Source organism: Carassius carassius, chromosome 45, assembly GCF_963082965.1.
Source record: "Carassius carassius chromosome 45, fCarCar2.1, whole genome shotgun sequence".
Classification (NCBI taxonomy): Eukaryota; Metazoa; Chordata; class Actinopteri; order Cypriniformes; family Cyprinidae; genus Carassius; species Carassius carassius.
The window spans coordinates 18,286,436-18,308,131 of NC_081799.1; the positions used below are offsets into that span (position 1 = coordinate 18,286,436).

At 44.0% G+C, this 21,696-nt stretch overlaps 1 protein-coding gene across 11 annotated transcripts in view; it reads left to right on the top strand.

Moving 5' to 3' along the window:
* The window catches only part of nbeaa (neurobeachin a), a 147,097-nt gene that overhangs the window by 87,307 nt on the left and 38,094 nt on the right, over positions 1 to 21,696 (top strand). For all 11 annotated transcript variants that reach the window (XM_059539867.1, XM_059539861.1, XM_059539865.1 and 8 more), the window contains exons 11-14: positions 2,538 to 2,646; positions 9,089 to 9,241; positions 13,588 to 13,756; positions 20,529 to 20,608. In XM_059539867.1, the coding sequence (XP_059395850.1) occupies positions 2,538 to 2,646; positions 9,089 to 9,241; positions 13,588 to 13,756; positions 20,529 to 20,608 (511 nt within the window). The remainder of the gene's footprint in view (positions 1 to 2,537; positions 2,647 to 9,088; positions 9,242 to 13,587; positions 13,757 to 20,528; positions 20,609 to 21,696) is intronic.

Here is a 21,696-nt window from a genome sequence, read left to right on the forward strand (position 1 = left end):
ATCTAATCAACCAATCACTTGGCAGTTGCTTCAATCCATTTAGGGGTGTGGTCCTGGTCAAGACAATCTCCTGAAATCTAAACTGAATGTCAGAATGGGAAAGAAAGGTGATTTAACCAATTTTGAGCGTGGCATGGTTGGTGCCAGACGGGCTGGTCTGAGTATTTCACAATCTGCTCAGTTACTGGGATTTTCACGCACAACCATTTCTAGGGTTTACAAAGAATGATGTGAAAAGGGAAAAACATCCAGTATGCGGCAGTCCTGTGGGCGAAAATGCCTTGTTGATGCTAGAGGTCAGAGGAGAATGGGCCGACTGATTCAAGCTGATAGAAGAGCAACTTTGACTGAAATAACCACTAGTTACAACCGAGGTATGCAGCAAAGCATTTGTGAAGCCACAACACGCACAACCTTGAGGCGGATGGACTACAACAGCAGAAGACCCCACCGGGTACCACTCATCTCAAATACAAATCGGGAAAAAGAGGCTACAGTTTGCACGAGCTCACCAAAATTGGACAGTTGAAGACTGAAAAAATGTTGCCTGTTCTGATGAGTCTCGATTTCTGTTGAGACATTCAGATGGTAGAGTCAGAATTTGGCGTAAACAGAATGAGAACATGGATCCATCAGGCCTTGTTACCACTGTGCAGGCTGCTGGTGGTGTAATGGTGTGGGGGATGTTTTCTTGGCACACTTTAGGCCCCTTAGTGCCAATTGGGCATCGTTTAAATGCCTTGGCCTACCTGAGCATTGTTTCTGACCATGTCCATCCCTTTATGACCACCATGTACCCATCCTCTGATGGCTACTTCCAGCAGGATAATGCATCATGTCACAAAGCTCGAATCATTTCAAATGGATTTCTTGAACATGACAATGAGTTCACTGTACTAAAATGGCCCCCACAGTCACCAGATCTCAACCCAATAGAGCATCTTTGGGATGTGGTGGAAGGGGAGCATCGTGCCCTGGATGTGCATCCCACAAATCTCCATCAACTGCAAGATGCTATCCTATCAATATGGGCCAAGAATTCTAAAGAATGCTTTCAGCACCTTGTTGAATCAATGCCACGTAGAATTAAGGCAGTTCTGAAGGTGAAAGGGGGTCAAACACAGTATTAGTATGGTGTTCATAATAATCCTTTAGGTGAGCGTATAATATAAAATATAGGAATATGAATATATAAATATATAAACGTAAATATTTTCAAAATATATACTGTATGTGTATGTGTTTATATATACTTAATAAATAAACACAGTACACATGCATATACAATGTAAACAAAAACTTTTATTTTGGATGCGATTAATTATGATCAATCATTTGACAGCACTAAAAAAAATGTTTTGAATAATAGTGTAAATTAAAAAAGACAATTTAAAAACATTTTTGTTTTTTGTTTTGTGAGCCTAAACTACACAGCTATGACAACACAGGCTCAACCAGTTGTGTGAATTTGGGGGACTGCTACACTTTACACTACATCTGTTTGTCCAACCAATGTGAGATTGAGTGATTATTTGTATTGTAAATGTCAAAGTAGTGTCTGCATGGCCCTGCCTAGGCCCTAGGTCCATAGCTTCTAGTTTTGTATTTGATAATAAAAAGTTATTTCCATAATGTAGACTAAAACTCAAGTCAGTCACTGTCAGGGATGTCTGCCATGAATTATAAATGGAATCTGTCATTCTCGGATAGAAATAGAGTGTGACGGAGAGAGCGTGGGATTATGAGAGATTCATGCCATTCATATTCACATAGACACTAGGAAAGAGAGAGAGACCCCTCAAAGAGAGGATGAGAGTCTAGTATGGTCGTACCCTCATTTCTCAGGTCATCGCTTGGTTCTTTACAGTGAGCTCCCAGGCATGGCGAGTAGATTAGAGATCAGAAGTGAGCTGGCAGGCATAATAAGCGGAGCAGAGTTCTGTGGGGTATCGATCAGCGGTAATGTTCCCCGCTGGGGATTACTGTCTGTGGGGAGATGGGTGAAGTCACCGGCCCATCCGTCGGCTTATGGCACTTTAGAAAGAGAAAGAGACACTCTCATTGCCTCAACTATGTCATTTAAGAAACTTAGACATCATTTGTGTTTGCTGGAATGATGATATTGTTTCAAGGAAGGGAAACCATCATTATGTGTCTGCGTACATTTTTCATTTTATACTGCTCACTGAGATACGATGTTGCCCCTGAGGTGTCTTTAAACATACGGCACTCTTAAAAATAAAGGTTCTTTATTTGCATGGATGGTTCCAAGAAGAACCTTTAATATCCATGGAACCTTGGAAAACAGTTCTTTAGTTCTTTATTTTAAAATGTTCTATGAAAAAATGGTTCTTCAGAGAACTGATCTGAAACCTTCATTTGAAACCTTTGTTTTTAAGAGTGTATTCAGTGTTGGTGTTTTGGTGAATGTCCTGCATGTGATGAGCCTTGGTGCTCATGTTAGAAATGCAGGTTGAACCCCTTATGCATTGTATTCTAAACCAAATATAAATTTATTTTTTCATTTCTGCTTGCAGTGCCACTCTCCTAGCTTTTCTAGTGGAGTTGTTGAAGAGTTCAGTAGCCATGCAAGAGCAGATGTTGGGCGGAAAAGGCTTCCTGGTTATTGGCTATTTACTGGAGAAGGTAAGACAAATGTCCATTATTATTTTTCTAATTAATAAAAGTCAGTTTATTGTAAACTTGAATTATAAAATAGATATATAGTGTCAGATTCGCAGAAGTTGCAGACGATGACTATTAAGCAATTTAATCATCTGAATTGAAATAGTTCAATTCAATCTGAAAGGAATAATTCACCCAAAAATCACCCTCATGTTGTTCCGAACCCATAAGAGCTTTGTCTATCTTCAGAACACAAATTAAGATGTTTTTGATGAAATCCGAGAGCTTTCTGACCCTTTATAGACAACAACGCAACTGACATATTAAAGGCCCAGATAGGTAGTGAGGACATCCAGGTGACATCAGTGGTTCAACTTTCATTTTATGAAGCTTAAAAAATATATTTTTGTGAAAAAAAAAAAAAAAGACTTCAACAATTGTCTTCTTTAATGCGCGTTCGGAAGAGTATCAAGACACATGCGTGTGCCAGAGCCGGCATTCTGATGTGGAACACCCATCTCTCTTAGTTTATCGTATGTTCTGGTTAAAAAAAGCAAGGCGGGGCAAAAACGTCTCGTTACGTCTGTAACCTCGGTTCCCCGAGAAGGGAACGAGACGATGCGTCGATAACGCTTTTGGGAACGCATTCTGCGTGAGTGCGTCTGAAGCATCCATGTCAACTAGTCCAATGGCGAGAGTGAGCGTCAGGAGTGACGTCACGACCGGGAATTGATAAAAACCCCAACCGTAGCAACCGGTGTTATCTTCGACAGTGCCGAAGCAAGTCGATCACAGGAACGAAGGAAGTATGGCAGGTAGACGCATCGTCTTGTTCCCTTCTCGGGGAACCGAGGTTACAGATGTAACCAAGACGTTCCCCATCGAGGGAGAGATGATGCGTCGATAACGCTTTGGGAACGAGAATACCCAAACCGCCATATAACAAGTGCCTGAGTGTCAGCCAGAAAAAACCAACGGCTCAAGAATTAAAAACCTGAGACCCGGGAGTAGCGTCCAGGTCTAGGCTATAAAAACTGACGAATGTGAGTAGCGAGGACCAGCCTGCCGCATCGCAAACATCCTGAAGAGAGGCCCCAGATAATAAGGCTCTAGAGGCCGCCATACTCCTAGTAGAATGAGCTCTGACCCCCAAAGGGCACGGTAGGTCAGAAGACTCATAGGCAAGAAGGATAGCCCCAACTATCCACTTACTAAGTGTCTGTTTAGTGGCAGGAAGACCTATCTTAGGTGACCCGAAACAAACAAACAGCTGATCGGATTTCCGAAAAGAAGAAGTCCAATGAACATAAGTGTCCAATGCTCGCACCGGGCACAAGAGGTTAGACTTTTCCTGGTCCGATGATGCAAACGGGGGAGGACAGAAAGCCTGCAGAACAATAGGTCTCGGAACAATGGTCGGTACCTTAGGGACGTATCCCTGCTTAGGGTAGAGAAATGCTTTGACCATCCCAGGTGCAAATTCAAGGCAGGTGGGAGAAACCGAGAGAGCCTGAAGGTCTCCGACTCTTTTTAGGGACGAAATAGCAAGGAGAAAGGTAGTCTTAAACGAAAGAAACTTCTCAGAGACAGAATCTAGGGGTTCAAAAGGAGCCCTAGAAAGGCCTTCTAAAACTATAGCCAGGTCCCAGGCCGGCACTCTAGTACGAGTTGCAGGTCTCAGCCTCAAGGTGCCACGAAGGAAACGAGAGATAAGAGGGTCACGACCCAGAGATGCACCACCCACTGGGGCGTGGAAAGCCGAAATGGCCGCCACGTAAACTTTTAAGGTGGATGGACATAGACCAGAAGTGAAGCGGTCCTGTAAAAACTCAAGAACTGAGCCAACAGAACAGTGGACGGGGTCACACTGATGTTGGTAACACCAAGAAGAAAAAACATTCCATTTGAGTCTATAAAGTTTCCTCGTAGCTGGAGCTCTGGAGCTAAGAATGGTCTCCACAACCTCAGTTGAGAGACCACTCTCTATGAGTTGCACCTCCTCAGAGGCCACACCCAAAGCTTCCAAATCTCTGGCCGGGGGTGAAATATAGTGCCCCCGGCCTGAGATAGAAGGTCTTTCCTGATCGGGATCTCCAAGGGAGGACCGTCGAGGAGATGAATCAGGTCCGCAAACCAGATTCGGCTCGGCCAGTGTGGAGCTACGAGAAGTAGACTTACTCCGTCCTGGCGGACTCTCTCCAGAACTCCTGGGAGCAGAGCAACAGGGGGAAAGGCGTACAGACGTAGCCTCGGCCACGTCTGTACCATAGCGTCCAACCCCAGGGGGGCTGGATGAGTAAGGGAGAACCATAGTTGACAGTGCGTCGTGTACTGAGACGCAAACAGATCCACTTCTGCTTGGCCATAAGATTCCCATATGAGCTCCACCACCTCGGGGTGAAGCCTCCATTCCCCTGACCTCAGCACCTGCCTCGACAGGGTGTCTGCTCCAATATTCTGAGTCCCTGGTATATACATTGCCCTCAGAGAGCGTAATTTCCCCAGGGACCACAGGAGGATCTGGTGCGCTAATTTGCAGAGTGGGCGCCAGCGCAGACCCCCCTGACGGTTGATGTAAGAGACCACCGATGTATTGTCTGTGCGGACCAGCACATGATGGTCCCTCAGGTCTGGCAGGAAGTGCTTCAAAGCTTTGAAGACCGCCATCATCTCCAGGCAGTTGATGTGCCAAGAGTGATGATGGCTCTCCCACAGACCCTGAGCTGAGCGGCCTTCCATTACCGCTCCCCAGCCAGTAAGGGAAGCATCTGTCGAGATGGCAACCCGATGACAAAGAGCTCCCAATACCGGACCCTGGGACAGGAACCAGTGTTCTCTCCATATGACCAAGGCGCGGAGACACCGCCGCGTGATCCTGATCGCACGAAGTGGGTTTCCCCTCGGGGAGAACCCTCTGGTCCTGAGCCACCACTCTAAAGGTCTCATGCCCAGCAGGCCAAAGGGGATCACATTGGACGCTGCTGCCATAAGACCCAACAATCTCTCGAACTGTTTTACAGTGTGTGACTGGCCTAGCTTTAGCTCTGATGTGGCTGTGAGGATGTTGGCTACACGAGCGGGCGAAAGAGCGGCTCGCATCGTGACCGAATCCCATACCACCCCAAGAAAAGTGGTCCTCTGTAATGGAGATAGCACACTCTTCTTGGTATTGAGCCTCAAACTCAATTCTGCATATGAGCGAGGACGACATCTCGATGCCGAACCGCCAACTGTTCTGATTCCGCTTAAATCAACCAGTCGTCCAAGTAATTCAGAATACGTATGCCCTGCAGCTTGAGCGGGGCCAGAGCTGCATCTACGCATTTTGTGAATGTGCGGGGTGAGAGAGCTAGACCGAAGGGAAGTACCCGATACTGGTATTCTTTGCCCCCGAAAGAAAACCTTAGGAACTTCCTGTGCTGAGGGAGGATGGAGATATGGAAGTACGCATCTTTTAGGTCTATCGTGACGAACCAGTCCTCGGATCTGATTTGAGTCACGATCTGTTTGAGTGTCAGCATCTTGAATTTTAATTTCTGAACTGTACGATTCAACAGACGAAGATCTAAAATGGGACGCAGCCCTCCATCCTTTTTTGGAACAATGAAATAACGGCTGTAAAAACCCGATGCCCTGTCGGGAGGATACACCTGCTCTATAGCATTTTTCGCTAAAAGAGATTTCACTTCTTGCTCCATGACCAGAGCCTGCTCGGGATGCACTACTGTGAGCAACACCCCGTTGTAGCGAGGGGGACGAGAACCGAACTGGATTCTGTAACCCTTCTCTACTATCTGCAGGACCCATTGAGATATATTCGGCAGACTTTTCCATTCTGTCAGACATTCTACTAAGGGAACCAGCCTCTCGAGGTGTAATTTGAACAGCTAGTGCGGGGACCTGAAGCCGAAACGCAGGAACCACCGGAGCTAACTGCTCTTGAACCCCCCTCAGAGGGAGCGAGCCCTACACAGCGTCTGAGAGACACAGCGCCAGAGACCCGCTGGAGACCGCTGCGCCCCGAGGCACCAAGGGTGGCGGGGTTGGCAGGACGGCCCCGTGAGAGCACCGAGACCGGACGGGCACCGTATACTGAGGTGTACACCGCACCGTCTCGGTTGGGGCTGCCCTCACAGGTCTGACCCATTTGGCGTCAGGACCTTTTCTTCTGAGCCGAAGCTTTCTTAGCGAGAAGAACGGTCCTCAGATCCGACTTCTGCTTAGATTGCTTTGGCTGTGAGTGCTGGCTCGGTCCCCGTGATTTTTGAGGAGGAGCGCGAGACGCAACACTCTCTTTTTGAAAAACACGATATGAGGAGCATGAAGGCTGGGACTGCCTTGCACGCCCAGCAGCATCAGGATTAGATCGGCGAGGGAGAAAACTTTTAAAAGCTTCAGATTGCTTTTTATTTTCTTGAAATCTTTCAACCACTTCATTCACAGCATCACCAAACAGACCTTCATGAGAAATGGGAGCGTCTAAAAGAAAATATCTATCTTTATCTTTAATATCTGAAAGATTAAGCCAAAGGTGTCTTTCTGTAGAAACCAAAGCAGCCATAGATCTACCAATAGCACGTGCTGTTTCTTTAGTCGCCCTGAGAGATAAATCCGTAGCCCGACGAAGTTCGCGAATTTCGTCACGGCTGACTCCCTCACTGTTATCTAACTCCCCCAGCAGCTCAGCCTGATAAGCCTGAAGCAAAGCCATCGAGTGAAGGCAAGCTCCAGCCTGACCTGCTGCTGTGTAAGCTTTACCCACTAAATTAGATGTGATCTTTAAAGGCTTCGTGGGCAAAGTCGGGTTCTTAATAGATGACGCTGAACCAGGGGAAAGATAGCTCGCGAGCGTCTGTTCCGCCCGGGGCATCGCTTCATAACCATTTTCTTTCAGCCCTCTTATATCAGAATAAATGCGCACTTGAGGTCTGAAAAGACGTGATGAATATGGCTTATTCCCCGATCTAGACAGCTCACTGTGAAGATCAGGGAAAAAAGGGAGACCCCGTGATGTAGGAGATGTTTTAGAAGACAGAAAACGCTCGTCTAATTTGCTTTTAGGACGAGCGCTCTGTTTATCAGATGGCCAAGATATATGTAACTTATCTACAGCTCGTGTTAATACATCAACCAACTCCTCATATGCTGGGGAAAGAGATGGCGAATCCTCTTCCCCCCTGATTGTGTCACCTTCACTGCCCGTTACATCTAACTCCTCGGAGCTAGAGCAACGAAGCAATGAGCTCTCCCCCTGGGCGGAAGAAGCCGCAGGGCGGGCTTCCGACACCGGAGTTTGAGCTATGGATCTCCCAGGTAAGGGAGGAGAAAGAGCCCTCGGACACGTCTCCAACCCCGCTGAGAGATCCATTTGCGAACCCCAGGAATGCATTCTCCGTTCTGCCTCGGCAGAAGCGGGTCCTGCACCCTGAGGAGCGCGAGGCTCGCCGCTCTTCTCATCAAAGAGTGACAAGCGGGAGCAGAACATGCGAAGCGAAAGCTTCTCACAATGCGGGCAATCAGTCTCCTCGAAGGCTGATAACGCATGCTCCACTCCCAAACAAACTACACAAAGCTTGTGTGTATCCCCACCCGTTAAATAACGCGGGCAGGGAGAAGCACACGGTTTGAATAGTTGCTTCGCCATGATATATAAACTTTGAACAAGACAACAGTAAATATGACAGCCAGGTTTGACACAGATCGCTTGCTGAGGCACAGAAAGCTAACACCGTTTGCTCCGGTTGGGGTTTTTATCAATTCCTGGTCGTGACGTCACTCCTGACGCTCACTCTCGCCATTGGACTAGTTGACATGGATGCTTCAGACGCACTCACGCAGAATGCGTTCCCAAAGCGTTAACGACGCATCGTCTCTCCCTCGATGGGGAAACATGTTTACTTAGACTGTTTTATGTACAGAGTCGTCTTCTGCTTGTCAACAAAGTGACTGACACGGAAGAGAGGAAATTGTTGAATACATTCATTATTTTTTTTGTTTTCTTTGTGCACAAAAAGTATTCTCGTTGCATCATAAAATTATGGTTGAACTACTGATGTCACATGTATTTTAACAATGTCTTTGCTACATTTCTGGACCTTGATCGAGATAGGACCCTTGCTGTCTATGGAGGGTGTAGAGGGCTCTCAAATTTCATCCAAAATATCTTAATTTGTGTTACAAAGTTGAACGAAGGTCTTACGGACCAACATAAGGGTGAGTAATTAACGACAGAATTTTCTTTTTTGTGTGAACTATCCTTTTAATAAAAAATCAGAGCCATGGCTTAGTGGGTAACACACATGCTCTAGTCACACTGAGCTACAGCACTTCTTCTGGAGATGCAGGATTGAATCCAGCTTGCATCTAGAGTTTCTATTAATAAAAAGTGTCAAAAGCTTGAAACACATGGTCTGTTTCACGCTATATTGTGTGACACCTGTCTCTCTCTCTCTCTCGTCATTAGTCTTCTCGGGTACACATCACCAGGGCAGTTTTGGAGCAGTTTCTGTCATTTGCCAAGTATCTAGATGGGTTGACTCATGGAGCACCTTTACTGAAGCAGCTGTGTGATCACGTTTTGTTTAATGCTGCCATCTGGATCCATACACCAGCTAAGGTGAGCTCGTCCCACACGCTAAAGGTCAAAATAAAGAGTCCCATTTCACATATGTCCATTGTTGTTAAATGTTTCAGTGTCCATAGCCGTTATTGTTATTTTTAAAACTTTGCAATTACATTAAAATATTGAAAATAGTGTAAAAAGTCTTGATACCAAATAGGGATGGGCGATATGGCCTAAAAAAATTATCACGGTAATTTCATGTATTTATTGTGATAACGATACAAATGACGATAAATTATTTTTTTCTCCAGCTGTGCGAAAAAAACACTGCTCTGTCAATCCTGGTATCCCTCATGCTTCTCTCTGCAAAACAACAACAAATTTTTTTTTTTTTTAAGTATTTATTTATGTTTCTTTTGAATGAAATAAATACAATAAAAAACAAAAACAAAAAAAAAGTTAAAAGAAAAAAAGTTAAAGTTCAGTTAAAATTAAAATAGATGAAACTAAAAAAATTATTGAACATTTAATATGTTCAATGTTCAATTTATTTATAAAGCACATACTAACACAAAAAGTTGACCACAGTGCTGTACAAAAGATAAAATAACACAATCATCAAGACATGTAAAATCAGGACCTTGCCACAGACAACGTCATATCTAAGCGACACTATTAATATCCTATCATACCATTAAAACAGCACTAAATGAGCAAAAGCCAGAGTGAAAAAGTAAGCTTTCAAATGTTGTTTATACTCTATAAGAGAGGAACATTCCCTGATATAATGAGGTAAACTATTCCACAGCCAATATTAAATTCACATAATATAAACATTAGCTAATGTAATGAATTACTATTCAAAATACTGCATAATCACATTAATGCAGAAACAAAATCATAAATACAGTTAATATTAAGCTCATGTTTACTCAGTGTGCATTCATTAAATATACTGAAACTGACACAAGAGAGAAAGAGTGAACTTACCAATAGCAATGTGTAGACAATTGCCAAGGCAAGACAGTCTTGTCCACATGTTTAGAGTGGCTGCTTTTACTATATTGGCCCCGCTGTTCGTTGTCAGGCACACTCTCCTCATGTAAATTCCATTCTTGAAGAAACTGCTTCAAGCCACTCGCGATGTTTTCACCCGTGTGATCATCTGGGAAAAAACTTTTCTGGATCCAACAGCTGTTCAAACTCCAGTCACTCGTTATGTAGTGGACCGTAAGGCTGATGTACGGCTCAGTCGTTCTGCTACTCCACATGTCTGCAGTTGAAGCATAAAAATCCACCGTTGACAGTGATGTTTGTACCCTACCGCTGCACTCTTCATACATCGCTGGCAGTGCTGTTTTGGAAAAGTACTTCCTTGAGGGCATGTTGTATCTTGGGTCCAGTTTATGGATCCTTCGTTTGAATCCTTCTTTTTCGACCGTTTGGAATGTAGCTCCTCGCTTAACAACAAGCTCCTCTTCAGCATCGAGTCCACCTTCCGCCATTCTTGTTTTCACTCCATCCGCACGTGAATAGTGAATCGGGGGCGCGCGCGCTGCGCGCACAAGACTACGTCATCAACTAGACTTATCGTTATTATCGTGAGGAGACAAATTTTTATCGTGAGGAGAATTTTCAACGGTATATCGCAAATGATAAGATATCGCCCATCCCTAATCTGCACCCCATGAAACCACCACCAAAGGACCTTTTGTAAGAGTATAAGTCTTAATGAAATTCTAACCCAAGCAGTCGGCTTACATAAGCATGCAGAACTTGCATACTTGATTGCACAAAACATGTGTCTACAAACCCAATTCCAAAAAAGTTGGCATACTGTACAAATTGTGAATAAAAACAGAATGCATTGATGTGGAAGTTTCAAATTTCAATATTTTATTCAGATTACAACATATGTCATATCAAATGTTTAAACTGAGAAAATATATCATTTTAAGGGACAAATAAGTTGGCATCAGTTAAATTTAAATTTCATGGCATCAACACATTTTAAAAAAGTTGGGACAAGGCCATGTTTACCACTGTGTGGCATCCCCTCTTCTTTTTATAACAGTCTGCAAACGTCTGGGGACTGAGGAGACAAGTTGCTCAAGTTTAGGAATAGGAATGTCCCATTCTTGTCTAATACAGGCTTCTAGTTGCTCAACTGTCTTAGGTCTACTTTGTCGCATCTTCCTCTTTATGAAGCGCCAAATGTTTTCTATGGGTGAAAGATCTGGACTGCAGACTGGCCATTTCAGTACCTGGATCCTTCTTCTACGCAGCCATGATGTTGTAGTTGATGCAGTATGTGGTCTGGCATTGTCATGTTGGAAAATGCAAGGTCTTCCCTGAAAGAGACGATGTCTGGATGGGAGCATATGTTGTTCTAGAACTTTGATATACCTTTCAGCATTGATGGTGCCTTTCCAGATGTGTAAGCTGCCCATGCCACACACACTCATGCAACCCCATACCATCAGAGATGCAGGCTTCTGCACTGAGTGCTGATAACAACTTGGGTTGTCTTTGTCCTCTTTAGTCCGGATGACATGGCATCCCAGTTTTCCAAAAAGAACTTCAAATTTTGATTCATCTGACCACAGAACAGTTTTCCACTTTGCCACAGTCCATTTTAAATGAGCCTTGGCCCAGAGAAAATGCCTGCGCTTCTGGATCATGTTTAGATATGACTTCTTTTTTGACCTATAGTGTTTTAGCCGGCAACGGCGAATGGCACGGTGGATTGTGTTCACCGACAATGTTTTCTGGAAGTATTCCTGAGCCCATGTTGTGATTTCCATTACAGTATCATTCCTGTATGTGATGCAGTGCCGTCTAAGGGCCCGAAGATCACTGGCATCCAGTATGGTTTGATACGTTATCTATTCTATTGTGAATAAAATATAAGTTTATGACATTTGTAAATTATTCCACTCCTTTTTTACTCACAATTTGTACAGTGTCCCAACTTTTTTTAAATCGGGTTTGTAGATATTTTTGTCGGTCAAGTGTGAAATGTGTGAGTAAGCTTTGCATCAACAAATTTGTAAAAAAAAAAAAAAGTTTCATTCCTCTACAAAAGCAGAGGGGCTCAATTATTGGATAATGACTTAGGAAACATGACTGCAGGAAGAAACGATCACCCGCTTTTGTTCCCTCGCCCGTCCACACAGAGGATTGAATATCCTGCAGCGACTACAGCCCTTTATGATTGAGAGAATGAAGAAGCATCCAGAGGGAATGAAAAAGAGAGAGATGTAGTGAAGGCTTGAGTACAGGAAGCAGATATATGAATTATTACTGCTATGGAAAAAGAAAAAGTCATGCTGTAGATTAGGTTTTTCAGATTGACGCAGATTTCACACCTATAGCAAACACATGGCAGTGAAATTTGCTCGGGCACTGCTTAAATTTTCATAAGAAAATTTAAAAAGCTTTGCTCATCATAGTAAGGTCCTGATTTTCTTGCTTTATCTTTGACTTGCTTGCGTATGAAGCTGTAATTTGGTTAGGGGGGAAATGTCCTGAATCAGCAGGCTGGGTCAAACATGAGATTAAATACACTGATAAAACTTGGTTTCCACAGCAGCCTCGTTAAGCCTGAGCCTAATTAGCATGTCCGTGTTGATCAGTGTAAGAAATAGCTGTGTGTAAATGTGTGATACACAGATGTGTGTACAGTATGCGTGTGAGGGTCCCACAGGGACGGCTTCAGGAGAAGGGTTTTTTACACAGAAACACAGGAATGTTGTTTTTTTGTTTTTTCACAGGAACAACTTTGTGAAAAGGAAAAATCTAACTCAGACGTGCTGTTTATTTTAAGATCTATTTATTCATTGACTTTTGAAAAGTTTGTCAGTTGCTTCAGCTGGAGGAACAATAGCATAATGTACACTAACATTTAGAAGTTTGAGGTCCGATAATATTTTACAAATTATTTTTATTTACCAAGAATGTGTTTATTTGATCAAGTAAAGCCATGTTACAAGAAATACAAAATTTTTAGAATAATAATGAACAAAAAATGTATTGGGATTTTCAAAGAAATATTCAGCAGCAATGTCAATAATAATGAGAAATATTTATGAATGTTTTTATGTATGAAAATGTTTATTTAAAAATTCATATGTATTATTTTATAAATTATATTGTTGTATTAAAGACAAAATATGCATTCAAATGTTTTATTATGCAAATAATTTTATTAAGCATTTAATTACAAATCATCCTTCTGCAAGAAGGAATATTCCTTGACGTAAACTAACTGTATGTATGTAAGCATGGCATTGAGTCTATATTGACCAATCACAATCTAGGACCAGAACTATTGTTTTGTCACTCTCATTTCAGTCCATTTTAAATAATATAAACTACTGTGTGCGTTTTCTATTTCTCAGGTTCAGCTTTCCCTCTACACTTACCTGTCGGCAGAATTCATTGGCACCGCCACCATCTACAGCACCATCCGTCGTGTGGGCACCGTCCTGCAGCTCATGCACACGCTCAAGTACTACTACTGGGCCAGCAACCCCCTGGAAAGTAGCGGTATCACCCCTAAAGGCTTGGGTGAGTCTTCAAAAATGTCTGTTTGTAGAGTTTACCACCTCAAAGGAATCTTTTACCCTTCAAGTTATACTGTGCTGAATAGTTGCCCATTGTTCCTCTTCAGGAACTCGAGCTGCGTCGAAGCGCTTTGGGGAACGCGTTCAGCGTACGCGACTCTGAATATCGTGTGTAATCAGTCCAATGGAAGGGCGTGACGTCACCGACGTGGTGACGTAAGCGACCAGGAAGCTATAAAAGCACGTGCCACGCAGCTGGCGTCAGCTTCGCGTCTTTCAGCAAGCGCTCTGTGTGTGAATGTCATTTGTCTGTCTTGTGAGTCTTATTTACTGTTGTCTGTCCAGTTAAAAGAGCTCCTAGACATGCCAAAAAGCAAGGCGAAAGTTAAGCACTCAGATGGCGATTCCAAATCGCGTTATAGGATGTGTGTTCCTCCCTGCCCGAGATATATAACGGGTGGGGATACACACAACCTGTGCGTGGTTTTCCTGGGTTCGAAGCACGCTGAGTCGGCTCTCGAGGGGGCCGACTGCCCGCACTGTGAGCGAATGTCGGTGCGGCTGCTTCGTTCCCGGAGGGCCCTCTTCGAGGAGGGGGCCTTCGCCAGCGTTCCCCGCGGTGCTGGTCCCGCTTCTGCCGAGGCAGAACGGCGGCTGCACTCGTGGGGTTCGCAAGTCGATCTGGTAGAGGGAATGGAGACGGGCCAGTCCCTATCTCCTTCCACTTCTGCCAGATCCGGCACCCAATCCCTAGAGTCGGAAGCACGCACAGCGGTTCCTTCCACTCAGGGTGAGGGATCGACGCTCCGCCTCTCTTCCTCCGAGGAGGTCGATGTGGAGTCGCTCGATAGGGATTCGCCACCCCACTCGCTACAGTATGAGGAGCTCTTAGAGGTGGTTACTCGCGCGGTGGCCAAATTAAGTATCGATTGGCCCGCCGAAAAGTCTACCGAACCGCAGAGAAGCAAGCTGGATGAACGCTTCCTGCGCGCGAGTCAGCGTGGAAACTACTGCCAAATGTATCTCGTTGGGTCCTGCATATAGTAGAAAAAGGCTACCGCATTCAGTTCGGCTCCATGCCGCCTATATTCAACGGGGTCGTTCACACGATAGTGGGCCCCGGGCAGGGTCTGGTTATGGAACAGGAAGTGGAAACCCTATTAGAGAAGGGGGCCATCGAGGTGGTCCCTCCTCAGGACAGGGAGTCCGGATTTTACAGCCGGTATTTCATAGTTCCAAAGAAGGATGGGGGGCTGCGTCCGATTATAGACTTGAGGGTCTTAAATCGTTCAGTTATGAGACTGAAGTTCAGAATGCTCACAATCAAGCATGTTGTAGCTCAGATCAGGTCCGAGGACTGGTTTGTCACGATAGATCTCAAAGACGCATATTTTCATATCTCCATCCTTCCTCAACACAGGAAGTTTCTGAGGTTCGCTTTTGGGGGCGAAGCCTACCAATATCGAGTACTTCCCTTTGGCCTCGCACTCTCACCCCGCACGTTCACAAAGTGTGTAGATGCGGCTCTGGCCCCCCTGCGCACGCAGGGCATCCGCATTCTCAATTATATCGACGATTGGTTGATTTTAGCTCAGTCAGAGCAGATTGCGGTTCGACATCGAGATGTCGTTCTCGCACATATGGGGGAGCTGGGTTTGAGACTGAACGCCAAGAAGAGTGTACTTTCTCCGGCTCAGAGAACCACCTATCTAGGCGTAGTATCGTATCGTATCGACTCGTATCGAGTCGATCCTCATCTCAGTCAAGAGAGTCAGAGAAGGCCAGTCACTCACTGTCAAACAATTTCAGAGATTGTTGGGTCTGATGGCAGCTGCGTCCAACGTGATACCCCTTGGCCTGCTGTACATGAGACCCCTACAGTGGTGGCTCAAGACCAAGGGATTTTCCCCGAGGGGCAATCCGCTTCGCACTATCAAGGTCACGCGGCGCTGCCTCCGTGCCTTAGACATGTGGAAGAAACCTTGGTTCTTGAATCAGGGCCCGGTGCTGGGAGCTCCTTGTCGCCGTGTGACACTAGCGACGGACGCGTCCCTCACCGGCTGGGGTGCGGTCATGAGTGGCCACCCTGCCCGTGGTCTGTGGAGCGATCGCCATCTAACGTGGCATATCAATTGTCTAGAAATGCTAGCAGTTTATTGTGCACTGAAGCACTTCCTCCCAGACCTGAGAGGTCACCATGTGTTGGTGCGCACCGACAACACATCAGTGGTCTCTTACATCAACCACCAGGGCGGTCTGCGTTCGCGCCCTTTGTACAAGCTGGCGCACCAGATCCTGGTGTGGTCCCAGAACAAACTCCTCTCATTAAGAGCAGTATATATTCCTGGGAAGTTAAATATGGGAGCAGACATACTGTCGAGGCAGGGGCCGAGGCCCGGGGAATGGAGACTTCACCCACGGGTGGTAGATCAGATATGGAGAGTGTTTGGCAGGGCTCAAGTAGACCTTTTTGCGACTCAGGAGACGTCACAATGTCCCCTCTGGTTCTCTCTAGTTCATCCAGCTCCTCTGGGACTGGACGCTATGGTACAGACCTGGCCGAGGCTTCGTCTGTACGCTTTTCCCCCTATCACTCTGCTTCCGGGAGTTCTGGCGAGAGTACGCCGGGACGGGGTCCGTCTGTTATTAGTAGCCCCGTTCTGGCCGGGCCGAGTATGGTTCTCAGATCTAGTCTCGCTCCTCGACGGCTCTCCGTGGGAGATACCGATCAGGACAGACCTACTCTCACAGGCACAGGGCACGATAATTCACCCTCGCCCGGAGTTGTGGAAGCTGTGGGTGTGGCCCCTGAGGGGGCACAACTGGTAGCAGCTGGTCTCTCAACTGAGGTTGTGGAGACCCTACTCCAATCCAGAGCTCCCTCTACGAGGAAACTGTACGCCCTGAAGTGGAAGCTTTTCACTTCATGGTGCAGAGACCGCCAGCTAGACCCAGCAAACTGCCCAGTTGGTACAGTTCTGGAGTTTCTACAGGCTAGGCTCTCTGCAGGGTTGACCCACTCTACTCTGAAGGTATACGTGGCGGCCATTGCGGCCTACCACACCCTTCTCGACGGTCAGTCTCTGGGAAGACACCCCCTAGTTACACGTTTCCTCCGTGGTGCACTGAGGCTGAGACCTCCAGTACGGTCCCGTATTCCCCCGTGGGACTTGGTTGTGGTGTTAGAGGCTATGTGCAACCCCCGTTTGAACCTATTCAAGATATCTCAGACAGACATCTCACACTTAAAACCTCTTTTCTGTTGGCTATTACCTCTCTGCGGAGAGTAGGAGATCTTCTGGCCCTCTCGATGGCTTCCTTCTTATCTTGAGTTTGCACCAGGCATGACTAAAGCGTTCATATACCCTCGAGCGGGATATGTTCCCAAGGTTCCCTCTGTTACACCACGACCTGTAGTGCTGCAGGCCTTCTGTCCTCCTCCCTTTCGGGAGCCCGACCAGGCGAAGCTAAACTGTATGTGTCCGGTTCGAGCACTGGACGCATACGTCCACAGAGCTGCCCTGTGGAGAAAAACTGACCAATTGCTTGTGTGCTACGGTCCCCCCAAGAGGGGTTCTCCTGCTTCTAAGCAGACTATTAGTCGTTGGATAGTCGAGGCTATCAACGTCACCTATGAGTCCTCTGGTCGTCCCCCGCTGTCGGGAGCCAAGGCTCACTCTACTCGGGGTATGGCGGCCTCTAAGGCCTTCTTAGCAGGTGTATCCATGCTGGACATCTGCAACGCTGCGGGGTGGTCCACGCCCTCTACATTTGTTAGGTTCTATGGCCTAGATATGCCAGTCACTCCAGGCGCTTCTGTCCTCCTGTCCTGAGCTGTGCTCTTCGGATACACACCAGGCAGGGGTTTGGTAGTCTGGCGGCGTTAGGACTCGTTCCCCAAAGCGCTTCGACGCAGCTCGAGTTCCTGAAGAGGAACGTCTCTAGGTTACGTATGTAACCCTAGTTCCTCGAGGGAACGAGACGCTGCGTCTATGAGCCATACCCCCGGCACCCCTGCCGGCGCTTGCTGGTACTCGAAGCTGACGCCAGCTGCGTGGCACGTGCTTTTATAGCTTCCTGGTCGCTTACGTCACCACGTCGGTGACGTCACGCCCTTCCATTGGACTGATTACACACGATATTCAGAGTCGCGTACGCTGAACGCGTTCCCCAAAGTGCTTCGACGCAGCGTCTCGTTCCCTCGAGGAACTAGGGTTACATACGTAACCTAGAGACGTTTTACAGGATCAGGTAGTTAAATTTTCCTAAATGAAATCGCTAGATGGTCAGATCTCAAAATACCAGAGAGGAAATAAACATGTTCTGGGAACAGCTGAGCGGTTCAGAAGTCTTCACACACTCTAACCATGTTTTGTTAGGGTGGATTGTGTGTCTACATAAAGACAGCCAGCAATATTATGCATGAATGAATCTTGAAACACTGCCCACTCTTTTTATCCCCTCTGTCTCGGTCTATTTTTGTATCCTGTGCACTTTTGTGCCTCAGACTTTTTTCTTCAGTTTCCTTGCCCGTCCCCATTTTCTCATTCTCTTATTTCTTTTCTCATTCTCTTGCCGGCTGTAGTTCTTCTTTCATGTGTTACTGCTTCCTTTTCACTGTTTTCCCAAATGCCACATGCAAAATCTGTCAGCTCCTCCATCTGTTTGCCATCTCTCTTTTTCTCCATCCTGGCCTGTCATTCCCAGAGGTGAGTCTCTGCGTTAGATAGATGGTATAGTGATGCTTTAAAGTCTGAAGTGATTGATTTGTTGCATCCAACATCTATAACAGCCTCATGATGTGTTTCACTGAGTCGGCTGTGAGCAGTAATGATCTGACAAGCTTATATACTTTTCCCATTATCCCCAGTTTACATGTGAAATTTAAATATTAAATGTATTTAAAAAGCTAATGCAGCATAATGCTGGTACGATATTTGATTATGGGAAAGAAGCAAATAAAATGGTATTATATATTAAATGCATTGATATAAAAATTCAGGCCAGTATGCAAATGATCTTGCTGATTCTGAATAAATACTGTTTTGTATATAGAGTACAAATGAAAAACAAAACACTAATCACATGATGACAGCAAAGGTACACTACTGTTCAAAATTTGACATGGAAGGCTGCATTTATTTGATCCGAAAAACAGTAAACCAGTGAAATTTTGAAATATTATTACAATTTCTATTTTATTATATTTTAAAATGTTATTTATTTCTCTCATGGCAAAGCTGAAGTCTTCATTGTCACATTACCCTTCGGAATTCATTCTAATATGCTGATTTGGTGCTTAAGGAACATTTCTAGGTATTTTAATTATTAGTGTTGAAAGGTTTGTTGAATAGAGAGTTCAAAGCCACATAATTTATTTGAAATAGAAAAATTGTTACAATTCCTCTCACTTTTGATCATTTGTGTGCATCCTTATTAGTTGAGCTATTTTAAAAACAAAAGTAACTTTGTTATATATATATATAACGATGCACTGATATAAAAATGTTGGCCTAATTTGTATAGCAAATTAAATGAAAAGCAAAACACAAAAAATAATTATTTTTTAATTGTTTTAAGTGAATTCATTCATCATTAGAAAGTGCAGTACGAGATTTTTTTTTTATTCTTGGTTTGGTAAAAACAGTGCATGTGCTACGGTTTTTGGATGTTGTCCATTATATTCTATAGTGGATGTACTGAGTGGCTTATTTAGATAGATAGATAAGTTTTTTAGACAACTATTTGTTGTATTCTTGCATATGCAACGGATCTTTGATGATAACAGGCATTGATTGATCATCTCAACTGGCCTTGTTTTGACCCTTGGGATGCTGCTGAACACTTTGGGACACACATGCACTGATCCAAAACAAATCTCTTCCTCTTGATCTCACAGTCTGCACACGGTCATCAGTTCTCTCACTGCACCAAATCATTGCAGCTGGGAAAGGTCAAGGGATGTACAATGGATACAAATAGACCTTGAACATTTTTGTTGAGTACAAACGCAGTACGCAGCAGAGCGCTTGTGTGTGTAATTACACACAGACTGCTGAACTGCAGGGCAATGGCGTCACACACCTGATGTGTGGATGAACATGACTGGAGATGGGGAGGACGCTGACCTGCTTCATTACATCACACACGTCCACTGAGCTTTCTGTTACACTTTGGCTTACCTTACAGAAAGTGATGTGAATTTTTCATGGCAGCTTTGTAACGTCTGGGTGCTCAGGTTCAATAAAAGATGAGGAGTATGCATGTGTGTCTATTTAAGAAAGATAGTTTGGGATTGTAAAAAAGAGATGGCAAGAGAGAGCTAGAAATAGGGTGCTTGTGTGGTTTGAAATTGGGTTGGTGTGTCATTTAGGGGTTTGTATTCCCTAAGCTGCATCGTAAGTGCTGTTTTTGTTTTTCTTGTGCTTTGTGTGTCTCTGTACTGAATTCTATTCTTACCAATTGCAAGAAACCTGCAGCTTTGAGTTGCGGCTTTTCCCTCGTCCCTGAGCATTTTTTTTTTTGAAGTTTATGTTTGTTCATTAATAGCTGGGTTACATGAAAATCACTGTGATTTTTAGCTGTTAGTTTTGTAAAATATACTAAACTAATACAGCTAATTTCAACATTATCTTGAGCGTAGAATTAGGACTCAAATTGATTATTAAATATATGAAGGATCTCTCATATATTTAATTGCCATACGCAGGTGTTTATTATGATTTTAGATGTGTGCAACCCATGTAATTGTTGTAAATCACTGTGTTTTCTTACAGATGGTCCACGGCCCTCTCAGAAGGAGATTATATCCCTGCGGGCGTTCATGCTTCTTTTCCTCAAACAGCTCATTCTCAAGGTGAGACAGTACAAAATCATTATAGTATATAGTCCAGCTAAAATTTATTCAGACACCTTCAACATTTCACACTTTATTCACTGTAGTTTAGAAAATGCTAATAAAATATGACTAACACATTTTAAACTGTGCCAGAACAAATTAATCTTGATAATGTCAGATAACTTTACTAGAAATGTATATGATGCTTAAGGATGAATAGCTGTCATCTGTCAAATTTAAGTATGCAATTAGATCATACCAATATAGGTCAACCAATTACCAAGCAATACATAATTTTGTTTAGTCTGTGATGTAAAAAGGTCGCATTAGCAATTAAAGAAAAACACGTAAGCAAAACATTGTCAGGTCAAAGTCTCTGAATACTTTTTTGTCCCAATAAAGGTTTTTGGGTAAAATATGTCAGTATAGTTTATTTTGCTAACCTCCCTTACATTAATACACTATAGTGGACTGGTCTCTAAATAAAATCAAATTCTGAAAAAAATTTTTTTTTTTTTTTCACTTTATGTACATAAGGATAGCAAAGTATGACATATTATACCCAAAAATTCTTCATACAGTTGACTACCAGTTAAAATTAAATATGTGTGTGTATGTATATATATATATATATAATTTTGTGTAATTATAGTACATTGAAAGAGCGTAAGCATAATATGCTGTGTAAACTATAATTTATTCTTATTTTTCTGCATATTGTTTTTTTATCATTTACATTTTTTTTCTTAATTGTGCATTTTGAATTTGATTTCAAATGTGATTGATCCATTGATCAAAGACTATATCAGAAAAAAAAAAACTATATAAAAATGTATACATTATAATGAAACGTCTTTGAGACATATGATAACATTTTTCATGTTATCTCTGCTCTGCCTTGTTATGTGCATCAGCACTTTGTTCTTCAAAACTGATTTTATTTGACATGTCATTGCAATGATTCTGGCAGCCTGAATAAAATGCATTAGTTCCCAAGCAGTGACAGCGAGAAGACACGTTTGCTTTGTTAAAATAACACAATTTATCCCAATTTTTCCCTGAAATTTGATCCAGTTTGAAAGGCAGTCATGTAGAAATGTATTTAT